Here is a 17,309-nt window from a genome sequence, read left to right on the forward strand (position 1 = left end):
TGTTTATGTGTAATCACTGTTGTGATTGAGGGGGAGTGGAATGGAGATATTCCATATCTAGGGAGAACCTAGGTGGAAGGGTCATAGGGTAGTGATTAAGTGAGAAGTTGTAAAAAGGGGAGTTTAGCTTTGAATTGATACTACTAATAGTGGACTTCATCCCTGGCTTGGTAGCCCCCAGAGTAGGTTGTTTGAACCGAACTGTGTAAACAATTTTGTGTGTTCTTTATTGTTTTTATGTTATTTTGTTATTATTGTCTATGTTGCGTAATTGTGGATGTCATAACATCCAGTTTGACATTGAGCGTGTGTTACTAGAATTTTCAATTGGCATCAGAGCAGGCACCCTGCCTGTTTACATCTGGGTGAGATCTAGGGATAACAAAATTCTGGTACTATGGAGAAGGAATTGTTAGTGTTTGGAAACAGACCACCTATCATGGATGGCTCTAACTATGACTACTGGAAACCTCGTATGGTAGCAGTCATTAAGTTAGTGGACAGCAAGGCCTGGAGAGCTGTTGAAAGCGGATGGAAACATCCTGAGAAAATTCTAGAAGATGGAACCACTGTTCTAATTCCTGAAACTCAATGGAGCAAATCTGAAGAAGAGTTAGCTTTGGGCAATTCCAATGCCCTAAGTGCGCTATTCAATGGTATTGACAAGAACATATTCAGACTTGTGCAACATTGTGAGCTGGCTAAAGAAGCTTGGGATATTCTCAAAACAACACATGAAGGCACGTCTAAGGTAAAGATGTCGAGACTTCAAATACTTACCACCAAGTTTGAAAATCTCAAAATGAAAGAGGATGAAACCATTTATGAATTCTATATGAATGTCCGCGAGATTTCAAATAACTCAGCAGCCTTAGGTGAAAAAATGGTTGAAGAAAAACTGGTAAGGAAGATCCTCATATCACTGCCTAAGCGATTTGATATGAAGGTAACTTCCATAGAGGAAGCTCAAGACATCAACAACATGAAGCTGGACGAACTTATTGGTTCTCTACAAACCTTTGAGTCAAGCATCTGTTTGCAATTATATCATAAGTCTGTTGCTTGTGCGTGAAGTCACGATATTCTGATTCAGAAAGCTCCACACCTTCAAATAGATAGTGTTCGTCAATGATGTCATCTCTGAGTTGTTGTAATTTCTTTTCCTCTCGCTTTTGTAAGTAACATTGCCGAGAATATTTTCTAAGAGATTAAACTTCTTCTCCTCTACTCCTCTTCATCTTCTATCAATGTGGATTAGGCTAATGATAATACAAACTATTACTTATGAAACAAGGAGGATTAATTAGGTTAATAGAAACTAGGTAACCACTTGCTTGCTTTTATATACACCAAAACAAATCTAAAATAGATTTTTAAAAGATATAAATAAAAAAATCTGTTTCAATTAACTAAAAGATATGAAAAAAAACAAATCAAATTAATTTTGTTTTCATTTAGCGGTATGTGCTGTTTAAATTTAATGACCGTCCAGTTGAAAAAAAAAAAATTTAATATATTTTATTATACAAAAAATCAAATCTAAAAGACATTTTATATAAAATCACTTTCAGTTTGGCTTTCGGCCCTCTTTTTTAATTAAAAAAAATTCTGTTCAATAAAGTTTAAGTTTTTTTATTAAATAAATAATTATAAAATAATTTTTAATTTAAAATTGCATATTAAATAAAAAAGATTTTCATTGATTCTAACAAAACATTCATGGTAGTTAACTTTTATATTCTCTAGTTGCTTCTAATTTTTAATTCCTCGTATTCTTCTCTCTCAAATAAAAAATATTTTAAATGTAGTTATGATATCGAAAAGTAAAATAGTTGAATTCAAATTTTTGTATTTCATATGTAGTTATAGATAGATGTAAGACTTGTAATTTAATTATACTCTAAAAATATGAACAATATGAGTTTTGAAATCTAAAACTTCTCAGTCTCTCTCCCTGCCCTCTCTATCCCTCTCTCTCTTTAAAATAAAAAAATTGTAAAGGTAGTTATGATATTAAAAAAAAGTTAGATAGTTGATTACAAATTTTCGTATTTCATATGTAGTTATAGATTGATGTATAGGATATTATAAAAATTTCTCACTTAGTTCACACGTTCTAGATATGGATTTATATGTATCATGACCTCATTTTATTTCCTATAAATAAGAGGTCATTTTTCCTTCATTTGGAAGTTTTGAGAGCCACTAGACCTCTGACATTTTCACTCACGAAGAGCTTTAAAATTCAGAAAACCTCTTTCTATTTTAAGTTTGTTTTAACTTTAAATCTCTGCCTAGAATCACTCATCGACACCTTTTGAAGCTAACTGAATCATTATTGAAGTTTGAAACCTCATGCAACCTTCAACTCGATTCCACCAATGTTGACCTTCGAGGCTTCAACTAAAAAGATAGATACGAATTACATTTTTTAGCAAACGAGTTACCACTCTCTTCATCTTGATTCACTAATTAAAAGCCCTCACTTACGTGAGATTTATTTATCGTATTTGTCATTTAATTTTACTCTGAAGAACTATGATTCTTTGTGTTCTTGAAAAAAATGTCTTTGTTCAGAGCCAATCAATTGATCTAATCCAGAGAGACATGAATGATGACATGAGTAGTAGCACAAACGTGTGTTGTTTGAGTTTAAAACTCTGGGTTCATGGTTTTGTAAAAATCATTCCAAGGTTGAAGATGATAAAGGCTTTGCGCGCTTTTCTGGGAAGATTCAAATTCTGAACAATCACAGAGCGCCACACAGCTAGTCGTTAAATTTTTTTATTTTCTTTTTGTTTTTAATTCATTTTAATTTTCTTTTTTTTCTGGTTTATTTTAAAATGATCTTTTAACATTTTTAACTCCAAATTTTTAACTACAATTTATTTTCACACATTTTCAAATATTTTTCTCCCAAAATTTTGAGATCCATTTACTTGAAATATTTTAGACGCGACTTTCTGAAATTTTCTCGGCCATTTCTTTGATGATTTGATAGTTCTTTTGATTTTTCTATTTAATTTCCATTTTAAACCATTTTAAAATCGTTTTAATAATAATTCATTTCTGTTTGACTTTTGTTGACTTGGATCTTGAATCGTGAGGTAAAAATGTGGGAAAAAGGTTTTAGGAAGTTGATGACAGACGCAAAGAGAGCGGTGATTTGAAGGACGAAATTCAACAACTAAGTGCTATGGTGAAACAAAATGATAGAGAAATCTCTGGTTTCAAATAGAAGAGATGGATAATGTCATTAAGAAGTTGAAAGATGAAATCAATCATCGGGAAGGACTTAATCATGACTTGGAGATAAAACACACGAGTCAAACATCAATATTTTTTTCCATTTTTCAGAATTTTGAAAAGAAAGTAGAAAAACAGAAAATCATGATTGCTGATCTATCAAGGAATAATCTTCACTTTCAAAATGTTGAAAATAATGGTCACGGGATCAAAGACACTGACGAAGAAGACTTAAGCTTGGTCGGGATAATTTGACTGTTGAGGCATCACCTATTCGGATTGAGAAACGAGAAGTGAAACAGCTACATGATAAGGAGATTATCCTTGTGAAGGTTATTTAGGGAGGATCTACTGGAGGTAGTATGACTTGGAAGCTAGAGAGTCGGATGAAGGAATCATATCCGGAGCTGTTTTTGCCAAGTAATTTTCGAGGGCAAAAATCCTTTTAACTGGGAGAGAGTTGTAACTCCCCTATTTTCTTTTTTTTAATTTTAATATCTACTTAATATAAATCAAAGGTTGTCATGATGACAATCTTTGACACAACCCTAACCTTAAATCTAATATGTCATCATATTAGAAACCTTAATCCAATGTAGCATCATATTAGAAACCTATTAAAATTTTGAATTTTTATCAGAACCCTATTAAAATATGACTACTTTAACTATATTTAAATTGTCATTTTACTTATAATTTTAATTTTAAAATTTTAACTTATTATTAAAATTAAAATATAAAATGAAGAAGATAATGCTTTTTTAACTTATATATATATATATATATATATATATATATATATATATATATATATATATATATATATATATATATATATATATATATATATATATATATATATATATATATATATATATATATATATATTATATATATATATATATATATATATATATATATATATATATATTTATAATCATAAATTTATATGTTAAAATCATTTATTTAAATAATTTATAATAAAAAAATATAATTACAATTTTAATATATATTTATCATTTTTAAAATATAAGCTTAACATATTTTTCTTCTATACAATATTATTTTTCTTATTTAAGAAATCTTATTTGTGTTTAGTTTATCATTGGACACAAGTCCCTTTCCAATATATATATATATATATATATATATATATATATATATATATATATATATATATATATATATATATATATATATATATATATATATATATATATATATATATATATATATATATATATATATATATATATATATATATATATATATATATATATATATATATATTTCTTTCTACAATTTTTTTATTTCTTTCCTCTCGCTCCTGTGTATTAGGGGAATAATTTTACCTATAAATATTAAGATTAAATGTGATAAAAACATCGCATACAACAAATTAATTGACATAAAATTCTATGAGCATTTATTTTATTTTTATGAGCATGGTTGAAGCTTTGGATTGAATGTGACTCCTTAATTGTGGTTCAAGCTTTTTCAAAGGAAGTCTTAGTTCTTTAGCAATTTAGAGATAGGTGGTTTAGATGTAAAAATATAATAGCTAATATGCCTTTTATTATTACTCATATTTACAGGAAAGAAAACTCTTATGCAGACTCTTTTGCTAATTTAGGCTGCAATTCCCTTTCATTAACTCTTTTTGATGTCATTCTCATAGGCATTAGATGTGATTTTGTAAAGAATAGACTGGGGACGAGTTTTTACAGATTTGTTAACTCTTGAGAGGGTTTGGTTTGGCCCCCTCCTTTTTGTGTACTACCTTTTCTTTTAATGAAACTAGTAACAAATTCGTGCATACGCACGGGTTCTATTCGGTTACGCGAATTTGGATACATCATTTATTTTAAATAAAAATGTTAAAAAAATATATATTTAATCATATATATTTAGATCAATATTAGATTTTTCTCGTATATCATTTTTAGATTAAAAAAGTATCATTTCTGGTATATAAAAATATTTAAATAAATAATTTTTTTCTGTATACAGACTTCATTTTTGTTTAGGTATCATTTACAAAAATATTTGGATCAATAGTAAGTTTTGTATATAAAATATTTAGATCAATAATAAAAATTTTCTCGTATACCATTTTTGAATAAAAAATATTTATGTCATAAATACCATTTTTCATAAATAATAGATATTTTTCTCGTATACAAATATTATTTTTGTCTAGACATCATTTACAAAAATATTTGGATCAATATTAAATTTTCGTATATATTTAGATCAATAATATTTTTTCCCGTTTCTCGTATATATCAATAATATTTTTTTCCCGCTTCTCATATATATATTTGGGTCAATAATGTTTAGATCATAAATACCATTTGTCGTATATAAAAATATTTAGGTTAATAATATATTTTTTTCCCGTATACATACTTCATTTTTGTTTAGGTATCATTTACAAAAATATATGGATCAATAGTAAATTTCGTATTAAAAAATAGTTAGATCAATAGTAGATTTTTTCCCGTGTATCATTTTTGAATAAAAATATTTGGATCATAAATATCATTTTTCGTAAATAATAAATTTTTTCCGTAAACAAATATTATTTTTATGGTTTTTTCTTTACCCACCTCCCTATGGGGGTCACCCCCAGCGAAAAACCCAGTTTACCTCTGCTTCGGAAATGAACTTCCGAAGCAATTTTTTTTTAAAAAATTTCTCAGACTTCGGAAGTTCATCTCCGAAAACACCAAATGGGGGGTGTTTTCGGAGATGAACTTCCGAAAACACTTTTTTTCAGATTTTGGGGAGTTTCGGAAATGAACTTTCGAATTATGCAGAAACTGTGTTTTTTTTTATGATTTTGGAATTAAAGATAGACAGCAAATAAAATAATCTATATATAAACAGAAAATACTAATATACTAATATGATAAGAAAAGTAATATATACAAACCGATCCGATCCAAATCCAAATAATAATAGTGTACGAAAGATACAATCCGAAAACAACAAAAAATAAACCCGGCCACTACTGGGTATGCCTAACCCTCTCACCCTGGGCCCTCCTCTGCCGCCTGTATGTCGCCGCACGACCCGCATCAGTGACGATCATCTCCATCACGGCGACTGCCTCTGGACCGCCCTGATGAACCACACCTCGATCCAACGCATCCCGCCCAAGCATCTCTATCCGCTGACAGATCGGCAGGAGATCAATGGCGTGGTCATCCTCGGCTTGCTGGTTCTCCAGGATCTCCTTGTGTGCTGGCCTAGGAGCGTCGAGAGCGTCGGGTGTCAGCAGAGGATGAGACACCCGGTAGAACCATGTGACGTACCCCTCCACACTGTGCTAGTCCTAGGTGACCCGCATGCGACGGTACTCCTCCGGTACCACATGATGCTCCCAATCGTCAAACATGGCAGTGAGATGCACTCTGGTCACTGTGTCGGGAGCAGCGTCAAAGGGTGACCTGGGTATCATCTGCACAAATCCGAACTGCCGCATGCACCGCTCAGGGAGATACCGGACCATGATGGTAGTCCCGCATGCCAGCCAACCAGAATATAAAGATATGCCGTCAAAGGGGACAATTTGAGTGTAGTCGCTGAACGGCCTCAAGGTGACGTCATCGTGCATCGTGCGGTACAAGTACCCACGGTATGGTCCCACCGCATTGTTCCCCCTCTGGAGAACGTATCTGGCGGCCCCGGGCATGGCGTTAACGTACGCATGATCGATGTGGAAGCCGTGGATGCGGGAGAAGTAGGAGATGATCCAGCTCTAAAACATAAATAAATACAAAAACATAAGTAATACGAAACACAAATAAGAAACGAAACAATTAAAATGAAACGTACCGTGAGTAGTGTGCAGGATCTGGTCAACTGCCTCGTCCTCCAGTTGGAGGCCTCCTTCAGCTTCTGGTATAGGTATGCCAGAGTAGCTGCCCCCAGTTCCACTGGTGAACGGTGGTCAAGTCCATGAATTAGCAGAGGTAGGTCACATCGACGTACCTCGCACTCTTGTCGACAAAGATCGCAGCGCCTACCACATGCATGTACCAACACTGGAGAGCGCTGCCACGGTGATAATGTGTAAATAGCTCGTCACCCGCATCCTCAGCCTCAACCGCCGCCACCAGGTGGTGCTCAAAGTAGCGGCTCAGTGTGGTGAACCAGATATGAGGCCCAAATGTCGTGGCGCACTCAAAGTCAGCAACTTCGGGCTCCATACCCAAATAGAGCGCCATTCAGTCAGTGGCTTCGACCCTCTGGATCCGGGAGTGGGTCAACAGTGGCCCCCTGATCGGCAGGTGGAGAAGACACTGCACATCATGCAAGGTGATCGTCATCTCCCCAACTGGCAAGTCGAAAGAAGACGTCTCCTTGTGCCACCGCTCCACAAAAGCCCCCTGCATGCCGTGGCTGATGGTGCTGTACCCCGTCATGCAGAGCCCACTGAGCCCCGAACCTCTCACAGCGTCGTTAAACCACTCGGCAGTCGGTTTAAATAGACTGAAAATCTTACGGGCATGGTTCACCATTTTCAACGGCTCTCTCCCCTGTTACAAAAAAACAAATAAAAAAGTATGTTAAATAGACGGTTAATAAAATATTGAATAAACGTCTAAATTATAAAAAAATACCTCTCCCTCCCAGATCCGCCGAGCGACGTGCTCGCGGTAGAATATCATCACAGAAGTGTCTCTGGGCCCTACCATGTAGCCCTCCTCCTGCTCATCCTCCTCCCCGAGTGGAGGGTCAACATCCGGTACACCCTCCTCCTCGTGGTATGATACTGCCACCTCCGGTACCTCCACCTCCTCCTCCTCTTGCTGGCGGGAAGAAGATACCCCAGCCAGACAGCTCGTCGATCCAGATGTGGACGTACCCTCGTCCATCTCCACGGGAACTCGCACATGTCGTCCCCGCCCCTGCCCCCGTCCACGTGTCGATGCCAGCTGCGCCGTCGCCCGCTCGCGTCTAGCCGGCGCAGTCTGGATCTCTCTACCCTGTCTGATGCGTGCTACGTTGTCTGACATGTTCCTGAAAACAATTGAAATCGATTAATATGCGAGACAACAGAAAAAACTAAAAAAAATTGCACTTCTGATACAATTTGGAAGTTCATTTCCGAAACTGGGAATGAAGGTGTTTTCGGAAATGAACTTCCGAAACACCCCTGCGCAGAAATTCTCTGCAACCTCCAATGGCAGACCCCAAAATCCTAAATCAAACCTATGTCTACACATTCTAAACATCCTAAATACCAGTACAAACCTAACCTAATACATTTTTTTCTATTTGTAAACACCCTAATATAATTTTTAATCATAGATCTTAAAATCAAAATGCTTACCGATTGAATAGATTGGAGGACTTTTGAATGTAGTAGAGCAAGTAAATAGAGCCTTTGATGTAGCTTGAAAGTGTTTTGCAGAAAAATGTCTTTGGGGTTGAGTTTTGAAGAAGATTAGGGTAAATGATTTGGGGGAAGGGGTTGTTTTGCTTAATCTGCAAAACGCGCAGTATTTCGGAAATGAACTTCCGAAATGCTGTTTTCGGAAATGAACTTCGAAATAAGACAATTTTTTAAAAAAAAAGGCGCTTTCGGAGATGCATCTCCGAAAACACCTCTTTTTTGCATTTCGGAGATGCATTTCCGAAGTCAGGGGTAGTTTGGGTTTTTCAGCAAAGGTGGGCTAGAAGGTTGGGAGGTCTTTAAAGAAATTTTCATTTTTATTTAGGTATTATTTACAAAAATATTTGGATCAATATTAAATTTTTGTATATAAAAATATTTTGATCAATAAAAGATTTTTTGAATAAATTTTTCCCGTATATCATTTTTTAAATGTTTTGAATAAATTTTTCCCGTATGTCATTTTTTGAATTAATTTTCTTATATTATAGATTGATAGTTTTTTTTTTTGAAGAAAAAAGTGAGAAAGTGATGAAAGAGAAAAAAATAGAGAGAGAGAGAGAGAGAGAGAGAGAGAGAGAGAGAGAGAGAGAGAGAGAGAGATTTGATAAGTTTGATAAAATATAAGAGTTGTATTATTTTAATAATAAAATTAAGAATTTTGTGGTACAAAGACCAAAAAACCACAACTTTAATATGGTGACAAAAAATCAAATAAGGGTATTTTGGACTTTTCCACAACAATTAATTTTCTTATATTATAGATTGATAGTTTTTTTTTAAGAAAGAAGTGAGAAAGTGATGAAAGAGAAAAAAAATAGAGAGAGATTTGATAAGTTTGATAAAATAAAATAATTGTATTATTTTAATAATAAAATTAAAAACTTTATGGTACAAAGATCAAAAATTTATTGATAAAAAATAGAGATGCATTTCCGAAGTCAGGGGTAGTTTGGGTTTTTCAGTAAAGGTGGGCTAGAAGGTTGGGAGGTCTTTAAAGAAATTTTTATTTTTATTTAGGTATTATTTACAAAAATATTTGGATCAATATTAAATTTTCGTATATAAAAATATTTTGATCAATAAAAGATTTTTTGAATAAATTTTTCCCGTATATCATTTTTTAAATGTTTTGAATAAATTTTTCCCGTATGTCATTTTTTGAATTAATTTTTTTATATTATAGATTGATAGTTTTTTTTTTGATTAATCAGTCAATTGAAAGAAGCAATTGGATCCTTAAATGAAATGGTGTTGAGAAACATCAATGCAGATGTTTATATCTTTAGTATATTGCTTGATGCTTTATGCAAGGAAGGAAAGGTGCGAGAAGCTAAGAATGCGTTAACTATGATGATCAAACAAGGTATAGAACCCGATGTTGTTACTTATACTTCGTATATGGACGGGTATTGCCCTGTCAATGAAGTGAACTTGCAAAGAGGAGTCATGCCCAGCGTTCATTCCTATAGTGTTTTGATTAATGGGTTATGACGTTATGTAAGATGAAAATGATGGATGAAGCGATGAATCTCTTTAAAGAAATGCAAAGCAAGAAGATTATTCCTTGTACAATAACGTATAGTACTCTTATTGGTGGTTTGTGCAAATCAGGGAAAATCTCTCGTGCTTGGAAGCTTTTTGACGAGATGCATGATAGAGGTCAATTTGCTAATGTCGTCACTTAAAATTCTTTATTACATGCTTTATGTAAAAACCATCAAGTTGACGAGGCAATTGCATTGGTCAAGAATATTAAACGCTGAGGCATTCAACCAAATATACGCACATACAATATACTCATTGATGGACTATGCAAAGAAGGAAGACTTAAGAATGCGGAAGTGATTTTTAAAGATCTTTTGGTTAAAGGATACGATATAACAGTTCGGACATATAATATTATGATTAATGGTTTTTGTTTTGAGAGCATGTTTGATGAAGCTGCGGCACTACTATCAAAAATGGAAGACAATGATTGCATTCGTGATGCCGTAACTTATGAAACAATTATTTCCGCACTCTTTAAAAATGATGAGAATGAAAAAGCAGAGAAACATCTACGTGAAATGATAGTTAGAGGTCTATTGTAAGAGAAGTATACTAGTTAAGACGATATTTTATTACATATTAGGTTATTTTTCTGTAGAAAGGATCAACTAGCTTTGCATGTTTTTTCTGAAGACCATGCAGATTCCAAGCTGGCACCTCTGCTATAAATGCTGTAACATAATTCTTAAAATTCTAACAAACTGGTGGGCTTTATTTGGTGTAGTAGGTTTTGAGTGGTAATTTGTACCATTATTTTCCTTTAAATAGGACTCTGTGCTTGCATTGTAGTTCAGTCTTTACATTTGGAACTTTTCAATTGAATATTATCTTCTTTTTAATGTCAAGTCGCTCTTCCTTATTCACCGAAATCATTTTGATTCATCTGACGGCTCCTCGCAACGTAACCGCTTGTTGTGGTCTGTCATTGAAGATAACGGGGATCTTTCACAGAATACTTTTAGTGTCTTGTATGGTCATCGGTCAAAGTGTCCCTTCAACCAGTAGCTGTAACACCAGTTCTGACTGGTTTTTATTAACATGTTTGGGTTCGATCTATGAGACGTACTCTTGGCAGTAAAATTAAGACTCGGTTTTCGAATCCATCAGCCAAAGCATTGTGATCTTCAAAAATGCAATGGGTGCGTGGAATGATTCATGACAGGTTTCAGGCAAGGAGCTTTTTCTATTCCAAATTGCATATTTTATCGAAAGGACTTGAGACTTGTATGTCTATGCCTTGTTGAGCTTGACTTATTAAGTACCCTTGTGCAGCTATGTGCAATGGTTTCCATCATCATGATCTGAATTATGCAACTGGAACTGGTTTAAATAGAGATGATGCTTCAAGAATTGGTCACATACTCACAGAAGCATTTTTCAGTTCCAACTCGAGTAAAGGTGCAACTGTTAGTCAACAGCCTGCAGCTAGTTCTAATCAGAGGTCAGCTCTTCATCTCAGTTTGGCCATAAACCTAGCACATACTAAGTGTTCATTTCACTAATCATTCAATAGCCTTTCATTTGGATCTTGGATAATTGACTCTGGTTCTAGTGATTACATTTGTCCCTCTCTTAGATGTTTTGCTTCTTAAACTGAATTTTCCATTAACTTGCTTTCAATGTAAAAAAAATGGGTTCATTGTTTCTCAAAATGAACTATATCAGGGCATGTATTGGGAAATCTGCATGGAGAAAAGTTTCGGATTGCATCTAGCAGGTTTATTTTTCTATTATGGCAAATTGTTTTACAAACAAATTTGTTGCATATCTTCATACAATTTGATGTGTAGATACCTAAAGTCAAATGAAAGTTTAACCTTTGATATTCAAGGCCTTCCTACCATTTAGCATTTTTGGAAAGTTTATGCTGTCAATTAGATCAAGTTGTAAACAACAGTATCAAATAGCTAATTCTTTTGAACAAACATTCTAAAATCTTTACAAAAAATATACAATGTTCTAGAAAAAATATAAATAAATTCTCTCATAAATTGCAAAATCTATTTACAAATTGCATTAAAAACAAAACTTATCAACAATTTTCTGATTCATAAGCCAGCGCGTCCACATCCACGCGGCATTTTCTTAGAGCTCAAATCTTCAAGATCCATGGGATTGTAAAAATGGGGGGCTATCTCCAACAACCAGTCTGACTTTATCTCTGTCACCTGCCTCATATACTCCTTAGTTGTGAGTGCTAGCTCATGGTATAAAACCAATTTAGGAAGAATCTCTACCAGCCCCGAACTGGGGTGTATGTGTACATTCTGTTGACCTTTTACTAGCCGATAAGATCCATACTTTTGTAGTATTGCAGAGTGAGGAAAAAATCCAGATGCTATGGACTTCTTTATGGCATCTAAGTCATTAGAACTTGAAGTAATTTCGATCTCAACCTTCTCCAATAAACGTGCAAGTTGGTCACGAATGTCTCTGGCACGCTTCATGCTCCGTATCTGTATATAATTCTCGTAACACCATTGCTTGGAATAATTGGCTTCCTTCCATGAATTGTAGATCTTTAGATTAGCAATGTGATCACCAACATCTCCTGTGTGAAAATTCATCCTTGCATTGTCAGCGTGTACTTTTTTATCCTTTGGCCGGTAAAATATTGAGTTTCCGGTTGAAAGCATGGCAGCGATGGTTATGATCTCGTCAGAACATTTGTACTTTTCGGAAGCAACAATCATTTTCGACAACATGGGATCAAGTGGGAACTCTGCCATCCGTCTACCTACCTTAGTTAACTTGCCATGCTTGTTTGAAGCACCTAGATTATATAAAAGCTCCATGGCTTTGATGATGGAATCAACCGGCGGAGGATCCATAAAATCAAAATGCATCAACTTCTCGCAATCAATACCGAGACTATACATGGTTAACAGTACATTAGCGAGGCTAGTCCGCTGTATTTCTGGTGGAGTGTTATCCTCCAACTCTTGTTTAAAAGCGTAAGCAGTGTATAGCCTATAGCACTTGCCTGGACTTGTTCTTCCCGACCGACCAGCTCTTTGATCAGCAGCAGCTTTTGAGATTGGAGTTATCAGTAAAGACTCCATTCCAGTCTTTGGGTTATAAGTCTTCATCTTACAGAATCCTGGATCAATGACATACTTGATCCCATCAATTGTCAACGAGGTTTCTGCAATGTTTGTGGCAAGCACAACCTTTCGAGCCCCTTTAGGCGTGGGTTCAAATATTTTAGCCTGTAATTCAGTTGGTAGGTTGGCATATATAGGGCATATAATTAACTCGCCGATTTTAGCCTGGAAAGCTCTCATACGATGCTTCAAGATTTCTTCCACTGTTTCAATTTCTTCTTGACCGGTAAGGAATACAAGTATATCTCCAGAAGGTTGAGTAGCATGGATTTGAAGCGTGGTGACAACGGCAGCATCCAAGTAATTGGCTTCTGGCGCTTGGGTGAAGTAGATTTCAACCGGATACCGCCTGCCAGGAATATTGAATATCGGAGCAAAATCAAAGAACGTACTGAACTTATCTGCATCAAGAGTGGCGCTTGATATGAGTAACTTAAGATCAGGGCGAGCAAGTGCTAAATCCTTCAACAATCCAAATAAAAGATCGGTTGAGAGTGTTCTTTCGTGCGCCTCATCCACCATTACGACGCTGTAAGTTTCTAACTGAGGGTGAACAAGGAATTCCCTCAACAACATTCCATCAGTCATGTATTTAAGAACAGTCTTCTTGGAAGTGCAATCCTCAAATCTTATGGAATAACCAACTTCATGTCCTAGTTTAACACCCATCTCTTGGGAAACTCGGGCGGCAACACTCATAGCAGCTACGCGGCGTGGCTGAGTACATGCAATCATCCTCCCGTCCTTGGTATAACCAGCTTCATGAAGATACTGAGGAATTTGAGTAGTCTTTCCGGAACCAGTTTCACCGACAATGACAATGATCTGGTGATTATGAACAGCTTCAAGTAATTCATCTCGGAAAGAATAGATAGGTAGGTTTTTTCTGTCCTCTTGAAGAGCCTGTAAAACTGAAGTCTTAGGTTTAGATTTTTCCAATGCAATCTCCCGTTGAAAATCATGCCCATCCATAATTGATGCTTTGATAAAATCAACATGATCCTCAAAAACAAACTGGTGATTATCATCATCACTCCTTCTATTTTTGGATCCAAAACTCAATGTTGCTTTTTTGATTTGATTATCCTCCCAATCAACTTCTTTATCATCATCTCTAGTGTAACGCTGCATGGCAACAGAAAACCTCTTGTCTTGATTAATTCCAAATTGATGATCATCGTAAAGTTCCGGCATTGTGTACTCATCTTTAGCAGCAACATCTAACCCTATCTTGTTTGCAATTATATCATAAGTCTGTTGCTTGTGCGTGAAGTCACGATATTCTGATTCAGAAAGCTCCACACCTTCAAATAGATAGTGTTCGTCAATGATGTCATCTCTGAGTTGTTGTAATTTCTTTTCCTCTCGCTTTTGTAAGTAACATTGCCGAGAATATTTTCTAAGAGATTCAACTTCTTCTCCTCTACTCCTCTTCATCTTCTATCAAATATCAATGTGGATTACGCTAATAATAATAATACAAACTATTACTTATGAAAGAAGGATTAATTAGGTTAATAGAAACTAGGTAACCACTTGCTTGCTTTTATATACACCAAAACAAATCTAAAACAAATTTTTAAAAGATATAAAAATCTGTTTCAATTAACTAAAAGATATGAAAAAGCAAATCAAATTGATTTTGCAATTCAAATTTTCAGTTTGAAAAAAATAAACAATTTAATATATTTTATTCTACAAAAAATCAAATCTAAAAGATATAAAATCAGTATATATAAAATTACTTTTAATTTGGAATTTTTTTTGCCAATAACCAGTTTTTAAAAAAAAAATACAAAAAAAATCATCTTTTAAAAAAAATTACCTGGATAATCAGGTTTGGGGTGCCCTACACATTGGTGCCACCCCCATGGCGCCATTGTGGAAAATTTTGTGAGTATGCACTATCTTAGGTGGCGCCTTAGTTGAAGGAAAACTAGGGTTTGCATGGTGATGGCGCCTATCTACATATCTACTATCTAGCTATTACTAGAAGATGCTATCACTCAATCAAAAATGCCCTTTATTCTTTCAAAATTTACAAAGTAAAAAAGGTATATTAGTACTTACATAAAAGATCAATATAATCACAAAATCACTTTCTCATTTCAAAATATATATTCTCTCCTTTTACAAATTAAACTATTTTATCTTTCACTTTCTTTATTAAACACTCTACACACTTTACAATTTTCATTTTAATTTTTTCTCCCTCAATTTTTTTTCTCTTTTTATTTTTAAAAATATAAATAAATTAATAAATTGAATCTTTTTTAATGGAACGAAAAGAAATACGTAAAAATTTACTCAATCAAAAACATAGTTATTTTATGATTATTAAAAAATTATTCATAATTATTTTTTTAAAAAAATTTAAATATCAAAATGTCTACTTTACTGACGAGCCTCTATCATCAAAATATCTTTTTTTATTTTAATTAACAATTGTCTTTATTTAAGACACAAAATTCTTATTTTCAAATGCCAATTTTTTTTCACGGGGCATTATCAGTAAAATACATATTTTATTTTAATTAATCATTGTCTTTATTTGAGACACAAAATTCTTATTTTCAAATGTCAAAATTTCTATTTTTACTACAGGGCACTATCAACACGATACCTATTTTATTTTAAATAACAATTCTATATAAATATGTATTCTAATCTTTTCATTGTAATATGATTGATTAACCGATTCATTCTTACTTTCAAGATAATTTGTTATTTATTAGGTGTTGAGTTGTCACTCATTTGCATATGTCTTTAATGTTGAAAATGTGAATGAAATATTTTATGAAGTGTCATGGGACACACCCAATTAAATTCTAAGCAGCTAAACATACATAAACATAACTCTCTATTTGTAGTATAATTTTACACAACTAAATAATTTTTACCCTTGCGGACACACGGGTATATTACTAGTTTTGTATATATTGGGGTGGCTCTTAAGTGTTAGGGAGATTATTTATAAATATACCCCCAATTCCCTTTCATTTTTCACACTTTTTCTCCATCGTTTTCTCATATTCTCTCCGTTTTTTGTCATGGCAGCTTTGCCAAATTTTAATAGAAATGGTCATGTTTGTTTCTCAATTGTGAAACCTCCGATTAAAATGAAATTTTGTAACATTCATTCCATGGACCATCTGAAGAGGTCGTTGATGCGCTGGTTAGACAGGTAGCACGAAGCTAGTGAAAGCATCAGACAAATTCAGAAGCAGAGAACGAGGACGTCAATTATCACGGGAAAAATCGAACGTTGGTGGGATGAAGTTAAGAACGACATTGATGTCATGGTCATGATGCATGACACATATGACATCATTTTGATGGTTGTGGTATCGTAAATATGTAGTTGTATTAATGTAGTTAGTTTTCTGTCTGTGTTTGTTGTTAAACGTTGTTTGTGTTGTTGTTCCAACGTTGAGCCTTTTTCCCAATCAAATCAAAATGCAACGTGAGTGCTCGATCCTACGATGAGTATCTCTTCCTCTTAACTCAAATACCTGCACAAATAAATTGCTTTTGCGTCATCATCCAAAATTCTTTTAATTACTGCTTTGCATTCAAATCATTTTCATTTAAAAAATAACCAACTAAACCTTGGTCAACACCAAGTCAATTCTTCATGCAAATTAACCCTTGGTCAGCACCAAGTTCTTTTTTTCAAACCAACACAAATAAACTTGATCATTATCAAGCCCATTTGAAGGTGTTTTCATGTTGGCTGCATTAATGGTAAAACATACCTGATTGATATTGTATTATGCAGGTTGCATATGTGTAAAGCTAATACAGGTTTTGTAGTGAATGTCATGATCGATGTCATGTCATCCGTGTGTGACAGCAAGAGCTGTTATTGTTTATTAAATGTGTTTCCTATATTATCCCTTTTATCATTTTAGGAAACTTTTTATTAAGTGTTGTATATTTCGTCCAGAAGATCCTACTGACAGCACATTGTGTAACAGACAGATGACGTGTGAGTTAGGTTAACT

At 34.1% G+C, this 17,309-nt stretch overlaps 1 protein-coding gene and 1 pseudogene across 1 annotated transcript; one reads left to right on the plus strand and one right to left on the minus strand.

Annotated features, from left to right (window-relative positions):
• The first annotated feature begins 9,859 nt into the window (after nucleotides 1-9,859).
• Nucleotides 9,860-10,743, plus strand: LOC131650789 (pentatricopeptide repeat-containing protein At3g22470, mitochondrial-like; annotated as a pseudogene).
• Nucleotides 10,744-12,249: 1,506 nt separating this feature from the next.
• Nucleotides 12,250-14,742, minus strand: LOC131650790 (pre-mRNA-splicing factor ATP-dependent RNA helicase DEAH1-like). The gene has a single exon (XM_058920499.1). It carries the CDS (start codon nucleotides 14,740-14,742, stop codon nucleotides 12,250-12,252), a length of 2,493 nt encoding a protein of 830 aa, XP_058776482.1.
• Nucleotides 14,743-17,309: the final 2,567 nt, after the last annotated feature.

The sequence above is a fragment of the Vicia villosa genome, linkage group LG2, assembly GCF_029867415.1.
Source record: "Vicia villosa cultivar HV-30 ecotype Madison, WI linkage group LG2, Vvil1.0, whole genome shotgun sequence".
In the NCBI taxonomy this organism is placed as follows: domain Eukaryota; kingdom Viridiplantae; phylum Streptophyta; class Magnoliopsida; order Fabales; family Fabaceae; genus Vicia; species Vicia villosa.